We start from the raw sequence: 17,585 nt of genomic DNA on the forward strand, positions 1-17,585 counted from the left end.
AAATTATAACATTGTCATTTGTAAAACTGCTTATTTTTTTACATCATTATAGACTAAAGGCACTATTTTAATCTTACTGGATACAACTATTGAGAAACTGGCTACCAGCATTAAAACAGAGCCCCATGTCTTCATACTAAGACAAAATCCTACTAAATTAACCATTTAACAGCCACCAAAAGCAATGAAACAAAACAAATCTCACAGGCAAAAGATTTCTTTTAAACCACAATGATGTTTTTACATAGATACACAAAAAAGTGGAACAGAAACAGCTACTTCCAAATGATAAAGCTTTCTCTTCGATTCAGTATGGCTTCTTTTTTGGCGGCAGCGAAACTTACAGCGGAAAAGCGTCCTATTTCTCCTCACAGAGGAAGTTTGCGTCTCACACAGCCTCTGAAACGATGGCGCGGTCGAGACGGCGGGACCGGAAGGGGGCAGCATGCGGCCTGCTATCTCTGCGTTGGCATGACGGTAATGAGACGAGCGCGTGGGGCAACCTGGTCGACGGTCGACCTCTTTTTGAACATTACGGATGGGGGAAGGTTCCGGAGGTTGAAATCCTTGGGAGGGGGCCACGCCCTCCGACATCGGTCGGCGTGCGGATGGGGGTGGGGGGGGGGGGGGGGGTGCAGTGGTCAGTCGAGGAAAAGACCCGACTGTGCAAAGGAACACTCCAGTACAGCTCCACCCCAGCAGGGGAGAAGGAGGTCAATAGTGACGCCCATGACAAGGAGAGGGCGTGCTAGCTCCACCCACTACAGCATGATGTAAGGAGGAGGGGGGCGGGGCTTAAGAAGGCAGAGTTCCTGTGTGGATATGGTTTCCGGCTCCGGGTCGGCTACTCCAGGGGGCTGGGCTTGTCTGTGTTGTCCTTCCTGATGATGGGGAGGGGGTGGGCCTCGGTGTTGAACACCCAGTGCTCGAAGGGGAGGTGGTCATCTTCTGAGAACAGCAGGTACAGGTATCTGCAAACGGACAGCGAAGGTCACTGCTCAGCTCCTTGAGTAAAATCAAAGGCTTCTGCTTTGAAGCAATCAAAGCAAGACATCTAACAGTAGTTGGCTATATTTTTTTTTCATCCAAGACGCCTGGGAACCTTCACCAAAATACAGGCTCTTGGCAAAGTGTTCAAGAAAAATTGCTGCAGTGCATTTTATATTTAAATCAGTTCTCTTTGGTTTAGTTAGGAAGTTGTGTTGACATTATAGCTACCTGTTGTAGCAAAAGTCTGAAAATCATATGAGATAACATAGTGGAGCACACAGCAGTCAGCTCTTCTTTACAACATTATTAACTCTTTGGAATAATGGGCACAGGGTTTTAAAGCCCACAGAGAGCAAGGACCTTGAAAGATGGTACGGCAATCAGTACATCGAAACACTGGTGCTGTACTTGCTCAACAGTGGAGACTTCCCCCAACTGGCCCACCAACAGTTCCAGAAAACATGTTTTCACCAGGAAATCTGCCTTTGTACTTACCTATCCTTTTAGCTGGAGAGGATTACAGGATGGAATACCAGGTGCCATTTTAAAATGTCATTTTCATTAAAAATTAGCATAATATTAAATTTCCTCACAATAATTGCTCGACTGAAAAAGGAGCACCTATTTCAATTGCTTGTTTACAGTACATAGTGCTTATGCACGGAACATGCCTGCACACAAATAGCCTTGCTACTGTAAATAAATAAATGCAATCACGTGCACGGTAACATAAGGCATTGGAAACTTTGTAATAATTCATGTAGCAGGAACCACTACAACACAAACATGAGTATTTCAGAAACTAAGCTTCAAAAATCATAAGTGTCACTGACAGCTAATTAACAATGATCAAAATACTGCATTACTAATAATGGTGATACACCAACATAATGAACTTTTCAAATATACAAAATAATGAACTCACAAATTTATGCTAAGCTCAGATTCATGTCTATGATAAATTATGATATTAAATACAGAGTACACAGACAACAGCTAATAATGTTTTGTTGAGAGGATCAAAGAGGGAATTGTGTCTCTGGGTGGTCTTAAGGAGGGAGTCAGACATGAGAGGTGTTTCACACATAATGGCTAGGGAAATTTGCCTCCTACTTACATTACATTACATTACAGTCATTTAGCAGATGCTCTTATGCAGAGCGAGAACATAAGTGCATTCAGCTGATTAATACGAGAAATAATACCCAACCTGGCTAAAACATTCCCAGACCATCCAGTATATACATAACTTCACTAAAGCACTAATGCAGGCTATGCTTACCAGAACTAAAATACAAATGAGTGAAAACAATAACATCCATAATAAGCCCCAAGAGGAAAAACAATGCCATAAGTAACCATAACCAAAATCACTAAATACTAAAACCCCAGCCTGTACAAAAGAAGGGAGTTCTAGGGGGTGCTTGTGGGCAGGGATCCAGGATGCAGTCTGAGTGAGTATCTTCAGCCTGCTGTCGGAAGATAGCCAAGGACTCTGCTGTCCTGACCACAGCGGGGAATTTGTTCCGCCACTGGGGGGCCAGTAAAGACAAGTAGTCTTGCTACTTGCTGCTCCCAAGTCTTGCCAATATTGATGATATACCATGACTTCCAGTGCCTTATTCCTTTTATTGAATTGATCAAAGGCCTTACTACTTTAAAACAACAATTGTAACATATTTATACATAACATTAAAAAAAAATGACCATTTTACCACTCATACGGTGACTATCATTCCACCAATATATACTGTTCCTTATTTGTTTTCAATCATAGTTCATACGTATTACTACTACTACTTAATATACATACATGACTAATATACATTTTAATCAACAATGTACACAGTCTATGCTTCCAGACAATAGATAATTTGATATTATATGGATGATATATGTTTTAAATCATTTAAATTTTTTTTATGATTTCCCTTTCATTGTTGTGTTTACAGCTGTAGCTGTGATGACATACTTGCTCATTTTCACACTTACAGCTTGTCATATGAGACAACACACAGAAAAAAGAACGGGAGAAAAACACCTTACAAATACAACGAGCTTGCTGTACATAAACCTGCCTACCTGCTACAACCAAGGTCAGACTCTTGACTTATGAACCATAAATTCCTACGCTAGGTTACTTTGTATTCACTGCATGTTGACATTTAGAGCATATTCATCTGTACATTACATTAAGTCATTAAAATGTACATTAAAATGCAGCCACTAAAAGGCCTGTGCCATTTGGTAAGAGGCTGGAGTCTTTTCTTCCTCTGACAGCTCGTTTTGCTGCATGGTTTCTCTGCACTGCCCTGCTGGTGAGCTGTCACTCCTGTGCTTCCTATTTTGTAGACAGTTGCCAGTAACTCTAATAAACTCCGGGATTTAAGGCCACTGAGCGACGTAACCCCTGAATGACAGTGCTGCCGTATGATGTACTGGCCGCTGTAATAGAACTGACAATTTTTTACACCCCCCCCCCCCCCCACAACTCCAGAGGTGATTACTGTTAAGTGTTTAAATGTTCTCCAAATTGTAATGTGGGGGAATTGGATTTTTTTTTTTGTGTAAGCTGACGTGACAATAGATGTTCAATGTGTGTGGAGTCTGACTAGCATTTGGTAAAGTAACTGTTCAGAATGCAGTGTTCAAAAACAGAAGCAAAAAGAAAACCTGGCCATTTTTAAGGTACACTGGTTTGTGTTGATAAAAGTCTACTGTTTCAAAAAACTGTCATTACAGTGACAAAATCAAACTCTTACTCTTCCTGAATACCTGGAACTGGGGACAAACATCAGCCAGTTAACAGGTTGTAACAGCAGCAGGTTAGCAGGTACTAAGAGCAGCCGGTAAGCAGATACCAAGAGCAGCCAGTTAGCAGGTACCAGAGTTAGAGGGTATGGTGCTGCTATAGTTCCAACGAAGGTTCTGTTTTTTCTCCTATGTCTGTCAGTGCTTTCTCTGGCCTCTGGCTGGAGCCATAGCTCCTGCCACTCCCCACCTCCTTCTATGCATGGGTACCACGGAGACAGAGCCACGCCCCGGGCAGCCTGGCCTTTCCCTATATGACCCCGAGCTTGCTACACCGTACACATTACCCCTCCCGCAGAGGAGAGAGCCAATCCTGCTGCATTTACCCTCATCCCCAAGGCCCAGACCTCAGCGAGGGAGGCGTGTCTCTCCTCTTCACAGAGGTACACCTGGGAAATCTGATCTGTGGCAGAAACCAGCAACCACAGCCGGGGTTCTTCACAATGCCATTAAGCAGCCTGTGTTTAGAGCCAAGTCTAGGAATGAACTCTGGGAAAACATACTGTTGTTTGTTTGCCAAGATTAGCGGTATGCAGCCAACAAAGTAAATCAATGAGTAAACTTTGTATTGGCGTGCATGGCAAACAGGAGGCTGGCCTAATTCACGGCAAACAAATAAATGCATGCGCCTTCCAAGGTAACAGACTGCAAATTAAAAACTGAACTACATGTTACACAGTTAAACGTGCTGTCCTTAACACTTGACAAAGGTGCTTTTTAAACTCAAAACGACTACGGCATTTTTGGGACCAATGACCCATCCTGGTTCGCCTGTGTTTTTCTGGGTGACCTTGTGCCCGCTGGTCTGTGTTTAATTTATTCCTACCCAGTGAGAGAGGCTGTCTGCAGCTCAAGATTAAGCGCCCTGCCTGGGAACAGCGACTCTCCCGTCCTGCGACAATTAACCAGGAGCATTATCTCCTCGGCAGTGGTGTTCGGCTGCCGCGCTGCACGGAGGATAGGAACGCAGGTGACAGGCAGGGCCTCGCCTACAGGATGGAGCATGCCCCGTCAGACCCAGGACCAGCCAATCACACTGTCCGACACCCACAGGTATCGAAAGGAGAACAGTGCTCTCAGACGCCAGCCCAGTGAGCCGGACTACTAAAGGCGACACCGTGGACAGAGGACACTACGGAGGGCGGCAGTGTAGCATAGAGGAAAGGAGCAGGGCTCGTAACCAAAAGGTTTCTGGTTCAATTCCCTGCTGGGCACTGCTGCTGTACCCTCGGGCCAGGTACTTAACCCAGAATTGCCTTAGTAAATACCCAGCTGTATCAATGGGTAACATTGTAAACCCATTGTTGTAAATATTGTAACCAATGTAATTCATTCTGGATGAGGGTGTCTGCTAAATGCCAATAATGTAATGTAATCATACTAGACACGCCCCAAAGAGTACACCTGTAGACCTGTTATTGAGTGGTCTCACATTCTGACCTGAGAGCTTTTCAATATTATAAACGTGGCTCTTCTCCGCAGAAGCTGTAATGGAAAACAGCTCTGGGCTCACGCTCGTGAGTGCCGGCTTTTGATCTAGGTTATAAACTGCTGTGTGGCTTGTTAACGGGCCAAATGAAGCACACAAACACCCCGAGAACCTGCCTCCGAGCAAACGGGAGGATCGAGAAAATTAAATGACGAGGGGAAATCGCTTTCAAAAGGAATCATTAGCGTTAATATTGCTGTGCCAGAGAGGACACACGCCCAGAAGCTACGGCGAGCTGGCCCTCAAGATGGATTTACCGGATTCAGAAAAATAAAAGAGATTCCACGCGGCCAGCTCTTAGGACGGATCCTATTGGCCAAACCGCTGCACTTTACAGAGTCATTAAATGCAAGAGGAAGTCTGGAATTGCTCTATTAAAGAGGGGAATCACACAGAGCTTCTCATTTAAACATCAGACAAAGTGGCGCGTTAGCCGGAGCATTTGGAGGCGGGGAAAATAACACATCGAATCAAACGGCTGCGCAGTTAGTTACAGCGCTGAAGGGAAAAAGGCAGTTGCTTATTTAATGATTTCTCATGATCGCTCCTCAGTCAAAAGTGTGCAGCCCCCCGAAGGGCGAGGCAGACCAGCCAATGAGGCAATCACCTCTGTTTCAGCTCTCCCTCTGTATCTTGACTGGTCAAGAGGCACAACGATGGATTCTAAACCAGCTGCAGATCTGCCCCACTCCCGGCGGTATTGTATAACTCGTGCTACACCGCGCCCTCTGGTGGCCGTCGGTGGAAGTGCCGGTCCCTAATGAGCGAGCCGCAGTTAAAGCGTTCTGTCTCCATGCTGGGCCGACGCAGCGTGATCCTCCACCCCTGAGGCTCTGAGGGACCCGGCCCCACGCCGGGCCTTTGTAACGAGCCCGTCTGCGCCAGGCGCGACGAGACGAAACGCCCCGTGTGTCTGACTCTCCTCAGCGTGGGAGGAGACCCGGCTCCCAGAATAACTCTATTTGGAACATGAGCCTAAGACCCACAGGAGCCGGCGGGGCTGTCATATCAGTCAGAGCAGCTTTCGCAGGCCTTTGTGCTGATGAGGAAAACACAGTTTTACACTGCCCATGCTTTAAAAAGTTCCATTCAAAGCAGCTGTCTCTTTGCTGTCATGATGTGATGATGTGGAGAAAAAGTCAGCACGACTGTGAGGCACAGTAGTTAAAATAAACTAAAGCTGAACCTCTCGGTGAAACCACGAACCCGGGTGGCGCTGTACTACCAATGAGCAAGTTACTTACCTGGTTTAATTAATCAAAATCATCCAGCTACATGCATGAATAATACTATGGGAAAAATTCTAATATAATGCATAACAAGGTGCAAATGTAACAGTGTACATTAAATGTGTTTAATGCGACAGTGTGTTTTTCTCTGTTGGGAGCTTTGCATAATGAACACACCCAGCAGAATTAAGGAGCGTGAGCGAATGCAAGGCATCGTGGGAGCTCTTACTTGAGCGTCTCAGCCAGGAAAAAGCTCTGCTGCACGTCGTCGTGGCTGGGGTGCGAGGCGTAGACGTCCCGGACTCCGCTGTACCCCCCTTCCACCTTGCAGTGCTGCTCCAGGGCCTGAGAGAGTGAGAGTGACAGAGAGAGAAAAAGAGAGAGAGAGAGCGAGAGAGAGAGAGAGACACAAGGGGAAGGTTCAGAACCGAATCTCTCCACGGCTGACTACATTATTGTCCCCGTGAGATGTATTCACGGCACTTGTGCAGCGCCAGCATATTTCCGCCAGGGCGCCCGGGGAGAGAGAGAGAGAGAGAGAGTGGCATTCAGCCCAAATGGTGGAGAGAGGGGTGGGGTGCGGCACTCCAGACTCTCAGACACCATGCCAGCACGGACAAATCCGCAGGCAGGCAGGGATTTATGGGTAATCTGAACTCATTAGTGCAATCGGCTACAAGGCTGCAGGGCAATCTGCCTTGGATATCGCTACATGCCTGCCCTTGTTCAACCTGCGGGCAGCGGGGCGAGACACAGGGCGGCCGCCGTCCTCCACTTCTCACCCACCCGGGCTGAGGCAATGCATTCTGGGATAGCGCGGTGGTCAAGCTGGGGCCTCACCTGCATGGCCTCCCAGCCCCACTGCCGGTACTTGGGGTCGTGGGTGAACCTCCACATGTACATGTAGGTCTCGATGACCTCCGGCCGCAGGATGAAATACTTCTCGTTCTGCCGCGTGGCAATGGCCTCCACTCCGCCGTCGAACCGGAAGGCTTCAGGACCCAGCTTCAGATCTGGCAAAAAAAACCACATATAGGACTCAGCTTCAGACTGAGAAAAAGCGCCTACAAATCTCCAAATACACAAACCTGTACAGGCCTCGGGTTCAGATCTGGTAAAAAAAAAAAAAAAAAAAGAAAAAAGAAAAAGACATACAGGACCCTGCTTCAGATTGAGAAAAAAGCATCTACAAATCTCCAAATACACAAACATATACAGGGCCCAGGTTCAGACCTTGCAAAAATCTCCCAAAAATCTCCAAATACACACACACACATACAGGGCCTAATTTCAGATCACAGGTCCCAGTTTCTGATTCAAAACACACCGCCAAATCCCCAAACAGATCACATTCTGTGGAAGGATGGGGACAGCCCTTTCATTACTGAGATGTAAAATGCACGATGTCAACGGGAATTTACATAAAAACAGGCTAAGACAAACACGCAATTTCGTGCTGCTGGATCAGTGCTGTTTTTCCACTGATTTGTGTTTGACGAGATCAGCAGGGAGCAGCGGGAGGGCATGTAATTTCTCCTTAAGCAGTGGAGTGCTTTGGAGAGCTCTGAAACAGGGCTCAGAGGATTGCATCACCTGTTCGCAGCTCCCGGACACGGCCAGATGGATAATCTGCCGTTAGCCGGAGCTGCCGGTGTTGACACGGCACGCAGACGCCTTTCGCGACATTCAGAGAGGGCCAAACAGAAAGACGCCTCCTTGGCCCGGTCTCTCTGTATAAAGCCGCGCGGCCACTGCTGTGCTGCAAATTGTCAATATCGACAATGCCCTATAGCAACAAGGCCCCAGAGTAACTGTATTACCTAGGAAATAGCTGTCTGAGTCGGAGGCGGCAGAGACACACAGCACACGCTCTGACAGATTCATGAGGAAACAGCAGATAGCCGCTGAAGTATGAACGTGAGGACGAGCTCTCCTTGGGTGGAGGGGACTGGCACTTTGATATTTTCAGTTTGTTATGCATGTAAGACTCAGCTTCTGCCTCATGGTGCACTTGGTTGAAACATGCTCGAAGCTTTTAACCACGAGAACGTGGTGGCGTTGTGGCCAAATCTTAGTCTTCTATTGATAAAAAAAAAAAAAACAGGAAAGACTTTTTTCCTCCGCCCAAACCCGTTCTGAGTCACTGTGTAGGAAGCCCAACAGCAGGCATGAGTCGGGCCTCTTGCTCTCGGTACTCTTTAACAACAATCTTTCATGTAAGACAGTGCTGTTTCCAGGGGGGAACTGTTATGGAGACGGACACTTCCTTTTTCGGTTACACAAAGCAGCTGAAGTGACCACACAGTGTCATGAATCATTACGGGGGAATCATAAAACTCTTAATTGGTGTGGTGTAGCTACAGGGTATGTAACGAATGTCGAGCAAACGCTCTTGGAGGGACGGGGTTTTGACGTTAAAGGACAGTGACAAGCGCGAGGTGGCCTGACTCACTGGTGCGAGCGTAGGACTCGTGGCACGTGCGTGCGATCTCCGCCGCCAGCTCCATCTGGTGCCCAGTCTTGTCGTCGGGGGCGCCATCGGCGCCCAGGGCGAACATGCCGCCCGCGAAGCAGGTCAGGTGGCCCATCTTGTGCTCCAGCAGGCCGCCCTTCCACTCGGCGATGTACGTCAGGCCCCCGCTCGACTTCCGGATCAGGCTCGTCTCGATGGCCTGGAGGGGAGAGAGGATCGCGGCAGGTCAACGCTCTGCGCCCCGGGGAGGCTCTTTACCCAGAATCCCCTGTTACACAACGCTCCGATCGTGGCACAGCCCCCCCGTGTGACACATCGCCCCCGTGTGACAAATCAGGTCTTCCATCTCATCTCGTTTCCTCACAGCAGGTGACCAATATATGTTCCGATGACTAGCAGCAAAGGTGAGCTGTTCCTAAGTAGCAGCAATAGCACATTGCTAATGTGGGCAAACCAATACCTCTCCCCTGCACCTGCATAATAAGACATTAGAGGTGCCAGCTTAACAGCTTCAAAGCTTAGCATTATTTTTGTGTTTGAGGGGCTTTCTTGTGTTTGAGAGGCTTTCTCAGCCATCCTTTCATTTTCCACAGACTTATTTCTTTTTCCTGATGGTACAGGGCTGTACTATGAAAAGCGAAACCCACAAATGAGAACTAAAAAGAGTGATGCACAGCATTCAGGGCTGATAACGGATAACCGCTGCAGACTGTTCAGCAAATGCAGCTCAATTTGCAGCTTGTGACCCGGGAATTCAGCTGAATTTACATTCTCCGGCGCTGTTTGTTTAATTCCCCTTAAAAGACAAGCTGTATCCCGTTTGGCAGGTCATTTTAGCTGATTCGTTTCCTGGTAAAACCAGATGGACCATTTCCTTAAACCTCTCCATGGAAGGCACACATAAACAGAAAAAGCAAACGATGTCACTGTTAATGGATCAGATTTCTTTCTTACCTCAGGCCGTAAAGTGACAGCTCTAGACTCTGAATGTTCGCTTTTACAATCACGACGGGAAAATAAACGTTCAACTCAAATATACAAAACCTCCAGGAACATAAATAAAGGAATATACAAGATTTTCTAAAAATACTTCTGCATGGCACTTCACAAAGAATCAGGCTGATGGGGGAAGTGAGATCATACTTAAAGTGATCTTTGAGTGAGAAAATGCATACATACTGCATTTTACTTGGTTTCTTTAGCCCATGTGGTGTAGGGGACTGTGTGCATAAGCTGGCCTGAACAACAAAACACAACAGAACCTTTAACTGTGTACTCTGTGACTTTGCACCTCTTGACCATCACTGTGACCCAACAGAAAATAAAAGCTCGTGGACCCCGCAAACAAGCAGGGAAATCCCATCCAAGATTTTTTTCATTGCAGACCACCTTTGACTAAGCAGGGAGAAACCAGCAGGAATTTTTTGTAGACTACCTTTGACTAAGCAGGGAGAAACCAGCTTGGATTTTTAACAGACCACCTCTGACTAAGTAGGGAGAAACCAGCCAGGATCTGTCGCTGAACACTTTTGACTAAGCAAGGGAGAAATCCATTAACAGGCAGTCAGAGTCTCCTCTTCTACCTCTGTCTTCTTCTCTCTCACTTCCTCTCTCTCTCTCTCTCTCTCTCTCTCTCTCTCAGACCCAAATGGGAGTTGACACAGCGCCTCTCACTGCCGTGACCTCCCCCCTGTTGTCTCTCCTGAACGCGGCGGTGTCTTCGGTAGGCAGGCAGACGCCACGGAACTCGCTGAGGACGGCGATTATGGTGATGACAACAGAAGTGAGTCATCTTCTCGGGGCGGCTCGAACCCTCAGGACGACAGCCCCCGGGAGACCTCACATGGAGAAGCGCTGTTATGTAAAGTGGAACCTTGCCTTTGAGGAAAGCGAGAGCCGTGCAGGCCAAGGGGCCCCACCGCAGCCTGCCGCTTCAGTCTCTCCTGTAATAAACAGGCTCTGGGGGCCTGCTGTCAGTAACTCTATAAAGGGTGTGAATCCGGCACTGGAGCAACAGTGTTTAAATGTATAGATGCTGACTACAGAGCATGCTGAATGCACAAATGAATAAATAAATAGGAGTGTGCTGTAGCTGCTCTCCAAGGCTGAATGCAGAGCTACACTTGCAAACGGCAGAGAGGAGAGATGAATTCTGCTTCTCGTTTACCTGCAGAGCTTCATAATACAGCTTCTTCCCTTCCTCGTCCGTCTTGTCAGACATCAGCCATGCCTTCAGCAGGTACTCGTAAAAGCTGTCACCCAAACCTCCGACGGACACGTGATCTGCAAGGCAGGGAGCAAAACACACTGGGTAAGTGACGTCCCTCTCAATAAGGAACAATAGGTCATTTTTGTCTTAATGTGGGGTGCATGGGTAATTTACATCCCTCTAAATGTGGGGTATGTCAGTGATTACAACCCCTCTGAACATGGGGTGTGTGGGTGATTTACACCGCACTATACATGGGATGTGTGTGTGATTCAAACTGTTCTGAATGTGGGATGTGCGGGTGATTTACAACCCTCTAAACATGGGATGTGTGGGTGACTTAAACTTCTGAATGTGGGGTAATGTGGGTGATTTACACCCCTCTAAACATGGGATGTGTGGGTGATTCAAACTGTTCTGAATGTGGGGCGCACGGCTGAGCAGCATCCTCTCTGGTCCCCGAGGTACACGTGTGGCCCCACAAGCCTGTCACATAGGCCACTGAATACCTGCTCAGAGAACCCGCGTTTCAGCGTGACCAATGCGATTCACCACAGACACGGCCGTGGAGGCGTCCTTTAAAAGGCGAACTACAAAGGTGCCGGGTTAATGGGATTACAGCCTTTGATGGTGAATGTATCGAGCATGTCTGGAGGGGTACGACTGGTACCGCGAAATGTTTATCTGTCCTTAGGGCGGACTCTGAGGAGATCTGGCACAGAGCAGTGGCCAGGACCGGGGTGTGCATTTGTACCGTCTCTCACGCGGTACAGGGGCTGGGGGGGGTGTTTTGGCCTCTCTAGCAGTTCAGACTCACCTGTCCACTTCGCTCAAAGGCCTGCAGGCTGCTACTGGGACACTGTGCTTCTCATGAATATCTCCACCGCATTATCGGCCCGCCTTGTTTGCGTGACAAGGATTAGACGTCAGCGGTGATATAACGGACAGCCACCTAGAAAGGCTGCTTTCAACACGATTGTAACGTGTGGCCTTGCCGTCTAAGAGCGCTGTATTTCCTCTGAGAACTGTGGCGTGTCAGAGTAATTGAGTCAAAGCAACTGTGTGTGTGTGTGTGTGTGCGTGCGGGGGGAAGGATCACGAGTGTGAGCGTAAGGTCACAGTCAATGACCTGACTGTGATGATTCCGATAAGCACCCTGGGGTCACGCTGAGGTCGCGGGGGGGGGGGTCAGTGAGGAGGCCGCCTGTGGTAAAAGGTTACCGCTGATGGTACCAGAGACCACACAGGGCTCCTGACTGACACCTCCGCTCACCATGGTGACAGTATCTAAGGAATAAATCATCCAGCCTCAATATGGGCTATTTCTTCTCTCCTCCGATACCAAGAAAAAAACCCCATCTCCGTCCGAATGAAACAACAGGAAGCCAAGAGTGTCCGCTGGTGGGTTATTAGCGGGTCCATGAGAGGACAGGTCTGGCAGTACAGCTCTAAGTCTGCTGTGAAGGGCACTGGCAATTCATAACAGGCAGCATAACATCAACCAAAGCAACAGAAAAATCCGGTGCCCCAACAAATACCCTGACTCACATTTATCTTCTGTATCAAATGTCAAGAGTTCCCAGCGTACCCTGAGGGTGTAAAAAAGTTTGTATGTAGAAGTGTCAGAAAGGGCCACCTTTAAAAACAACGCAGCTAGTTCATCCTCTTTTTCCTGAAGGGATTACTGTGTTTTTTCCCCCCAGGGACTGCAGCTTAAAAAGTAATCAGTAAACACACAATAGCCAGGCTGTATCTATAAAGGAAGAAAGCTGCTACAATATTTCTGATTTCTGCTTCTTGTAACATGTTTTTTTATTTTTTTATTTTGGCCCCAACTCTGCTCCGCGGCTGAGGAAGGGACACGTTTCATTCGGAGTGGTCCGGCTCCATGCGCTGTAGAGGACCATGTGTTTTCCCAGTGCTGCGGAGCGCTCCTCTGAACACAGCCCTTTCCTCCCGGAGCCGACAGGCCCTCTGCTCTGTGCGCTCCGTGGGCCCCCGCCCCCCGCCCGTACGCCCACCTGACCCCGTCTGAAAGAGACGCGCCTCTCCCGTGCCGAGCCATTCAGAGAGAAAGCGCTCCCGCACTTCGCCCTCCAGGTGACTGCCTCTTCAATACCTTCTGTGTTCCGCTAAATTATTGACCAGCAGAAACACCGAGATTAGGCGGCAGAGGTAATCCCTCAGAGAGAGGCCTGCTGGTAATATAACTGTTACAGGACAAACAGAGGCACAGCCCCCGGCAGCCGGGGGGGGGGGGGTGAATCACCGCTGGTATATGCCGCTGGAGAGCTCTTCATTTCTGCCAGTGTGGCCTCAATAAAAGGGAGGGAGAAACAAGTAGGCTGGTTCCATCGGCCATGAAAGGCCCTCTTATTGCTCTAAAGATGCTGTGGAGTGGACAATCAATCAAAATGCCTCCCAAAAGAGGCCTCCCAGAAGAACACCCATCCCATTTGCATAGAGCGTTATTATTGGACAGATGGTTGTCATGGATATGGGATAAAAGGTTGCCATAACACATCTTTGAAATGGAGTTTCTTTTTTTTTTTCTTTCAGCACTAAACTGAATCAGGACCTTGATTTGATAGTAACCCAGTACATGACCAGAAGAGCAAAACACATCAGGCCACCCATGGGGGTGAGAGAGATTTCTTCTATGTTTTTAAAACGAGACGAGTACTGCAGACGGATTTTCTCACACACACACACACACGCACATGCGCACACACACACACACACACACACACACACACACACTTATTTCTTTGTTTTATTGTAATGCATTTTATTATTATTACTACAAAAAGACTAGGACATCATCCATCCGTGTCCATATTAATCTGACCTTTACTGAGGGAACCAACGACATGTGGCCTTAACCTTCACGGCAACGTGCTAATGATCTAGTAATTGTCTATGTCATTGCAGTCACACGGGGCAAGGAATCAAATGTGATGGTAAGGTCACACCTGCCACTGCCATCAGACAGAGGAGATATCCCCCTGCAACCCCTCATGGTCACCTAGCTCTGCTCCAGCCAGGCTCCAGACATGACCAAGGGCAAGGACAAGGACAAGGACAAGGACAATGATTCACTGATACGACGCTTCGCAAACATTACTTTGTGAGTGTGACGACTTCACGGTCGCGGCATGAGATGTCTCCGTGGACGGAGTAGTAAAGCCAACTTTGAGCTTCAGCAACCTTTATGGGATATGTGAGAATTTCATAAGTGATATTTTCCAGAACTGCACACCTCAAAGACAATACTTTTTTTATACTAATGAAAAAAAAGGCACAAGTATAAAATTATAAAATGCCATTATATGACAATTGCTCTAAAGTAACTCACCCATGGCGCCGTGAACTCTGAGGTGAGCAGTTCTAATGACTGTGAATGACTAAAGAAAATGACTGTGTTTAGTCCATCAGCGACACAGACAGCACACCATGGGGGGGTAATTGAGATGACAGAAGGCAGGTTTTCCTGGTGAGTGGAGTGGAATTGTGGGTAGAGGGAGGAGGCTGACTTACGCTGGCCCCACTGGCCGCTGTTGGGGTTCAGGTAGTTGGGGTACAGTCCCTGGGGCTTGTCCAGTCGATTCAGAACCTTGCGGATATTCATGACCTGGAAGCGGTGTGCACGCACATCATTTTAAAAAAGCATCAGGTTTGCCATGTGATGCAATGTGATTCTGATGCAGATTTCACCACTTTATATAGCTGGATGTGAAGTCAATATCCAGCTGTGTAAATGGCTAAAACTGTAACTTGTGTAAGTTGCTCTGGATAAGAGCTAAATGACAATGATATAATGTAATGTCATATAAATTCTGGGGGCAGCGTAGCATGGTGGTAAGGAGCAGGACTCGTAACCAAAAGTCTGCCGATTTGATTCCCCACAGAGGCACTGCTGTTGTACCTCTGCTGTTGTACCCTTGGGCAAGACACTTAACCCAGAATTACATAGTAAACTGTATAAACTGTATAAATGGCTAATGTAAAAAACTGTAACCTATGTAACTTTCCTCGGATAAGAGTGATTGCGAAATGCCAATAATGTAATGTAATGTAATTTCAGACTTTCAGTGTATCACTGCTAAAGAGCAAGAGCAGCAGTGATGATGACTGTCTTCCCAATGAGCTTAGTACTATATGGAAACTAATGTGGCTGTTAGTTTCACAGGGAGCCGGTCTGTAGAGTGGAGCTCTTACCTTCTCAGCAAACACAGGCTTCCCTGACAGCTTGCTCAGGTGCATGAACTCCAGGTGGAGGGTTCCATACTCTGCCAGGATGCTGCTGCCCCCCGACGCCCAGGGCCAGTTCCTCCCGATGCCACTGCAGAACAACCACAAACACAGCCGGTCAGGGTTGGCTGTTCACTACAGTCAGATTCTGCTGCAACAGGCTTACTACTGTGGGCTGCTCAGTCACTCTACTGACATCACTGGAGACCACAGAGCAGCTTCCTCTCACTTCAAACTGGCTGGCGGTGATGGTGGCAGTTGGTGGGGCTTGGGAGGTGTGGGGATGGTGTTTGAAACAACAACAGGTTCAAACAGAAACACCCCCAAAATGTAAATGCCACTTCGTCAGGGCACTGTCAGAGTTCCTGCCAGGACAAAGCCGAGAGTTTGCTCTTCTGCAGTGTAAACATGCAATTCAAAAGAGCTCATGGCTCAACAATTTGAATCACGACCAGAACTCTTAGCCTGAGGAGAAATTAATACAGAGCAAGTCCCCCCTTGCAATTAACAGTTTCTGACAGGACTTTTCAAGATTTTCACCCAGTATGACAGATGCTGGCATACCCTCTGCTGCAACTGGTGGTCACGTTTCAGACCCTGTGGCTTCCAGGTCACCTCTCTTCAATTAGAATCTGTTAATAATTACAAGGACCTCTGCGAAAGCTGAATGAAAAAAGAACGTCCGGCCGCCGATTCCTGACAGCATGTCAGCGCTGATTGCCTCCTAAAGGAGACGTGTTATCGTATGATGGTGTCCATCCCGACCAATTTCAATTACCCATAACTCAAGAGCAATATTACCTCCCGAGTCACTCCAATTGGGCTTCTGTGTCGCCGCCAATTATTAAGACAAATAGCTGAGTGTCGGAACGCTAATGGCGCATAATCACAGACTCCCCCAAATAATGGCTATTGTCACTTTCGTTATTAAACCTTTTGTCTGGAAGACAAAGTGTATGAGAGATTTTTTCATTAACACTGTATGAATCAGTCAGATTAATACGGGGGTGCTTGAGGACGGGAGCGATAAGGAAGAAAAAACAACTGCAAACCTGGGACCAAGAGACAGGGAGAGAGAGATAGAGAAAGAGGGAGAGGGAGAAAGAGAGAGGGAGAGCGTGTGCGTGGCATACTGAGCAGGTGATAGAGGGGACTAATATCCCCACCGGAGGTGAGATTCTGTTCATCATTTTGACTGCACCTCACCAGAACAGTAACATGGAATGCACGCTGGGCAGAGTGAGCGTGCTTTCAGACAGGCCTGTTCAGAGTCCCTCCCTCCTGGGTTACTGTTGCTGTACAGTACCGCATTATACCTAACAGCAGCCAGCACCTCATGAACTGACGAACCAGAGAAAGGCGGAAATTTATCACAGAGACTCTGTAACTGAGCTGCAACTACAAGGCCACACACTGCTTCTGCGCCCCTTATCAAGGCACTCAACCTCAACAGTTAGCAGTGAACATTCAGCCACCCTCCAGCAGCAGATATGAATAATATGCCAGAGTGAGGCTTGCAACAATGTAAGCTGCCCCGAATCAAAGCCTCAGCAAATAAACAGAGGATGAGGATTACGTCTGTTGTTTCTTGGTGTTGTCCATTCATGTCAGATTATCGAAGCGCCAAACACCCCCCCCGCATGTTTGTCCTCCGCATTCAGGGCTTGGAGCGAGAGCAACGGCGTGTCTGGCCCTGCCTAAACAGACGCGGGCATCGCAAATGCCGCCAGTGAACGCCACCGCGCCACCTCTTCACAGATACAGGCCCTGCCATGCATAATAATCACTCAGATCCGCACTTTTCTCCACGCGTTGCGCCAAAACCATTTGTTTTTCATTATATGGCTGATTAAATCACGTTACGCGGATTCTGTAAATCACAGAATATCTGTACGGAAAAAAAATAACATTTTCATGTTCCAGCATCCCGACGCTCACCCGGCGAGAGTGATTATTAAACTCCGAGAGCTGTAATAAGAAAGCTAATCAAATTGCGATGTTAGCCAAGTTGGGGGATGGAGGCTCTGACATGTTTAAACACTGCGCCTACTGTAGCGTCGTGATCTACACCAATCTGTCAGGCCTTCTCATTTGCATTTTATTTCATTACTAAATAAACTCCTTGTTTAATGC

General features: G+C 47.7%; 1 protein-coding gene across 2 annotated transcripts in view; it reads right to left on the minus strand.

The window, feature by feature from the left end:
- Positions 1 to 616: 616 nt before the first annotated feature.
- Positions 617 to 17,585, minus strand: part of man1a1 (mannosidase, alpha, class 1A, member 1) — a 117,222-nt gene continuing 100,253 nt past the window's right edge. For both annotated transcript variants that reach the window (XM_036549548.1, XM_036549547.1), the window contains 7 exons: positions 15,420 to 15,543; positions 14,739 to 14,832; positions 11,160 to 11,275; positions 8,972 to 9,191; positions 7,360 to 7,532; positions 6,749 to 6,864; positions 617 to 971 (listed from right to left, as the gene is read on the minus strand). In XM_036549548.1, coding sequence (XP_036405441.1) covers positions 845 to 971; positions 6,749 to 6,864; positions 7,360 to 7,532; positions 8,972 to 9,191; positions 11,160 to 11,275; positions 14,739 to 14,832; positions 15,420 to 15,543 — 970 coding nt within the window. In that variant the 3' untranslated portion in view covers positions 617 to 844. The remainder of the gene's footprint in view (positions 972 to 6,748; positions 6,865 to 7,359; positions 7,533 to 8,971; positions 9,192 to 11,159; positions 11,276 to 14,738; positions 14,833 to 15,419; positions 15,544 to 17,585) is intronic.

Source organism: Megalops cyprinoides, chromosome 17 (assembly GCF_013368585.1).
Source record: "Megalops cyprinoides isolate fMegCyp1 chromosome 17, fMegCyp1.pri, whole genome shotgun sequence".
Classification (NCBI taxonomy): domain Eukaryota; kingdom Metazoa; phylum Chordata; class Actinopteri; order Elopiformes; family Megalopidae; genus Megalops; species Megalops cyprinoides.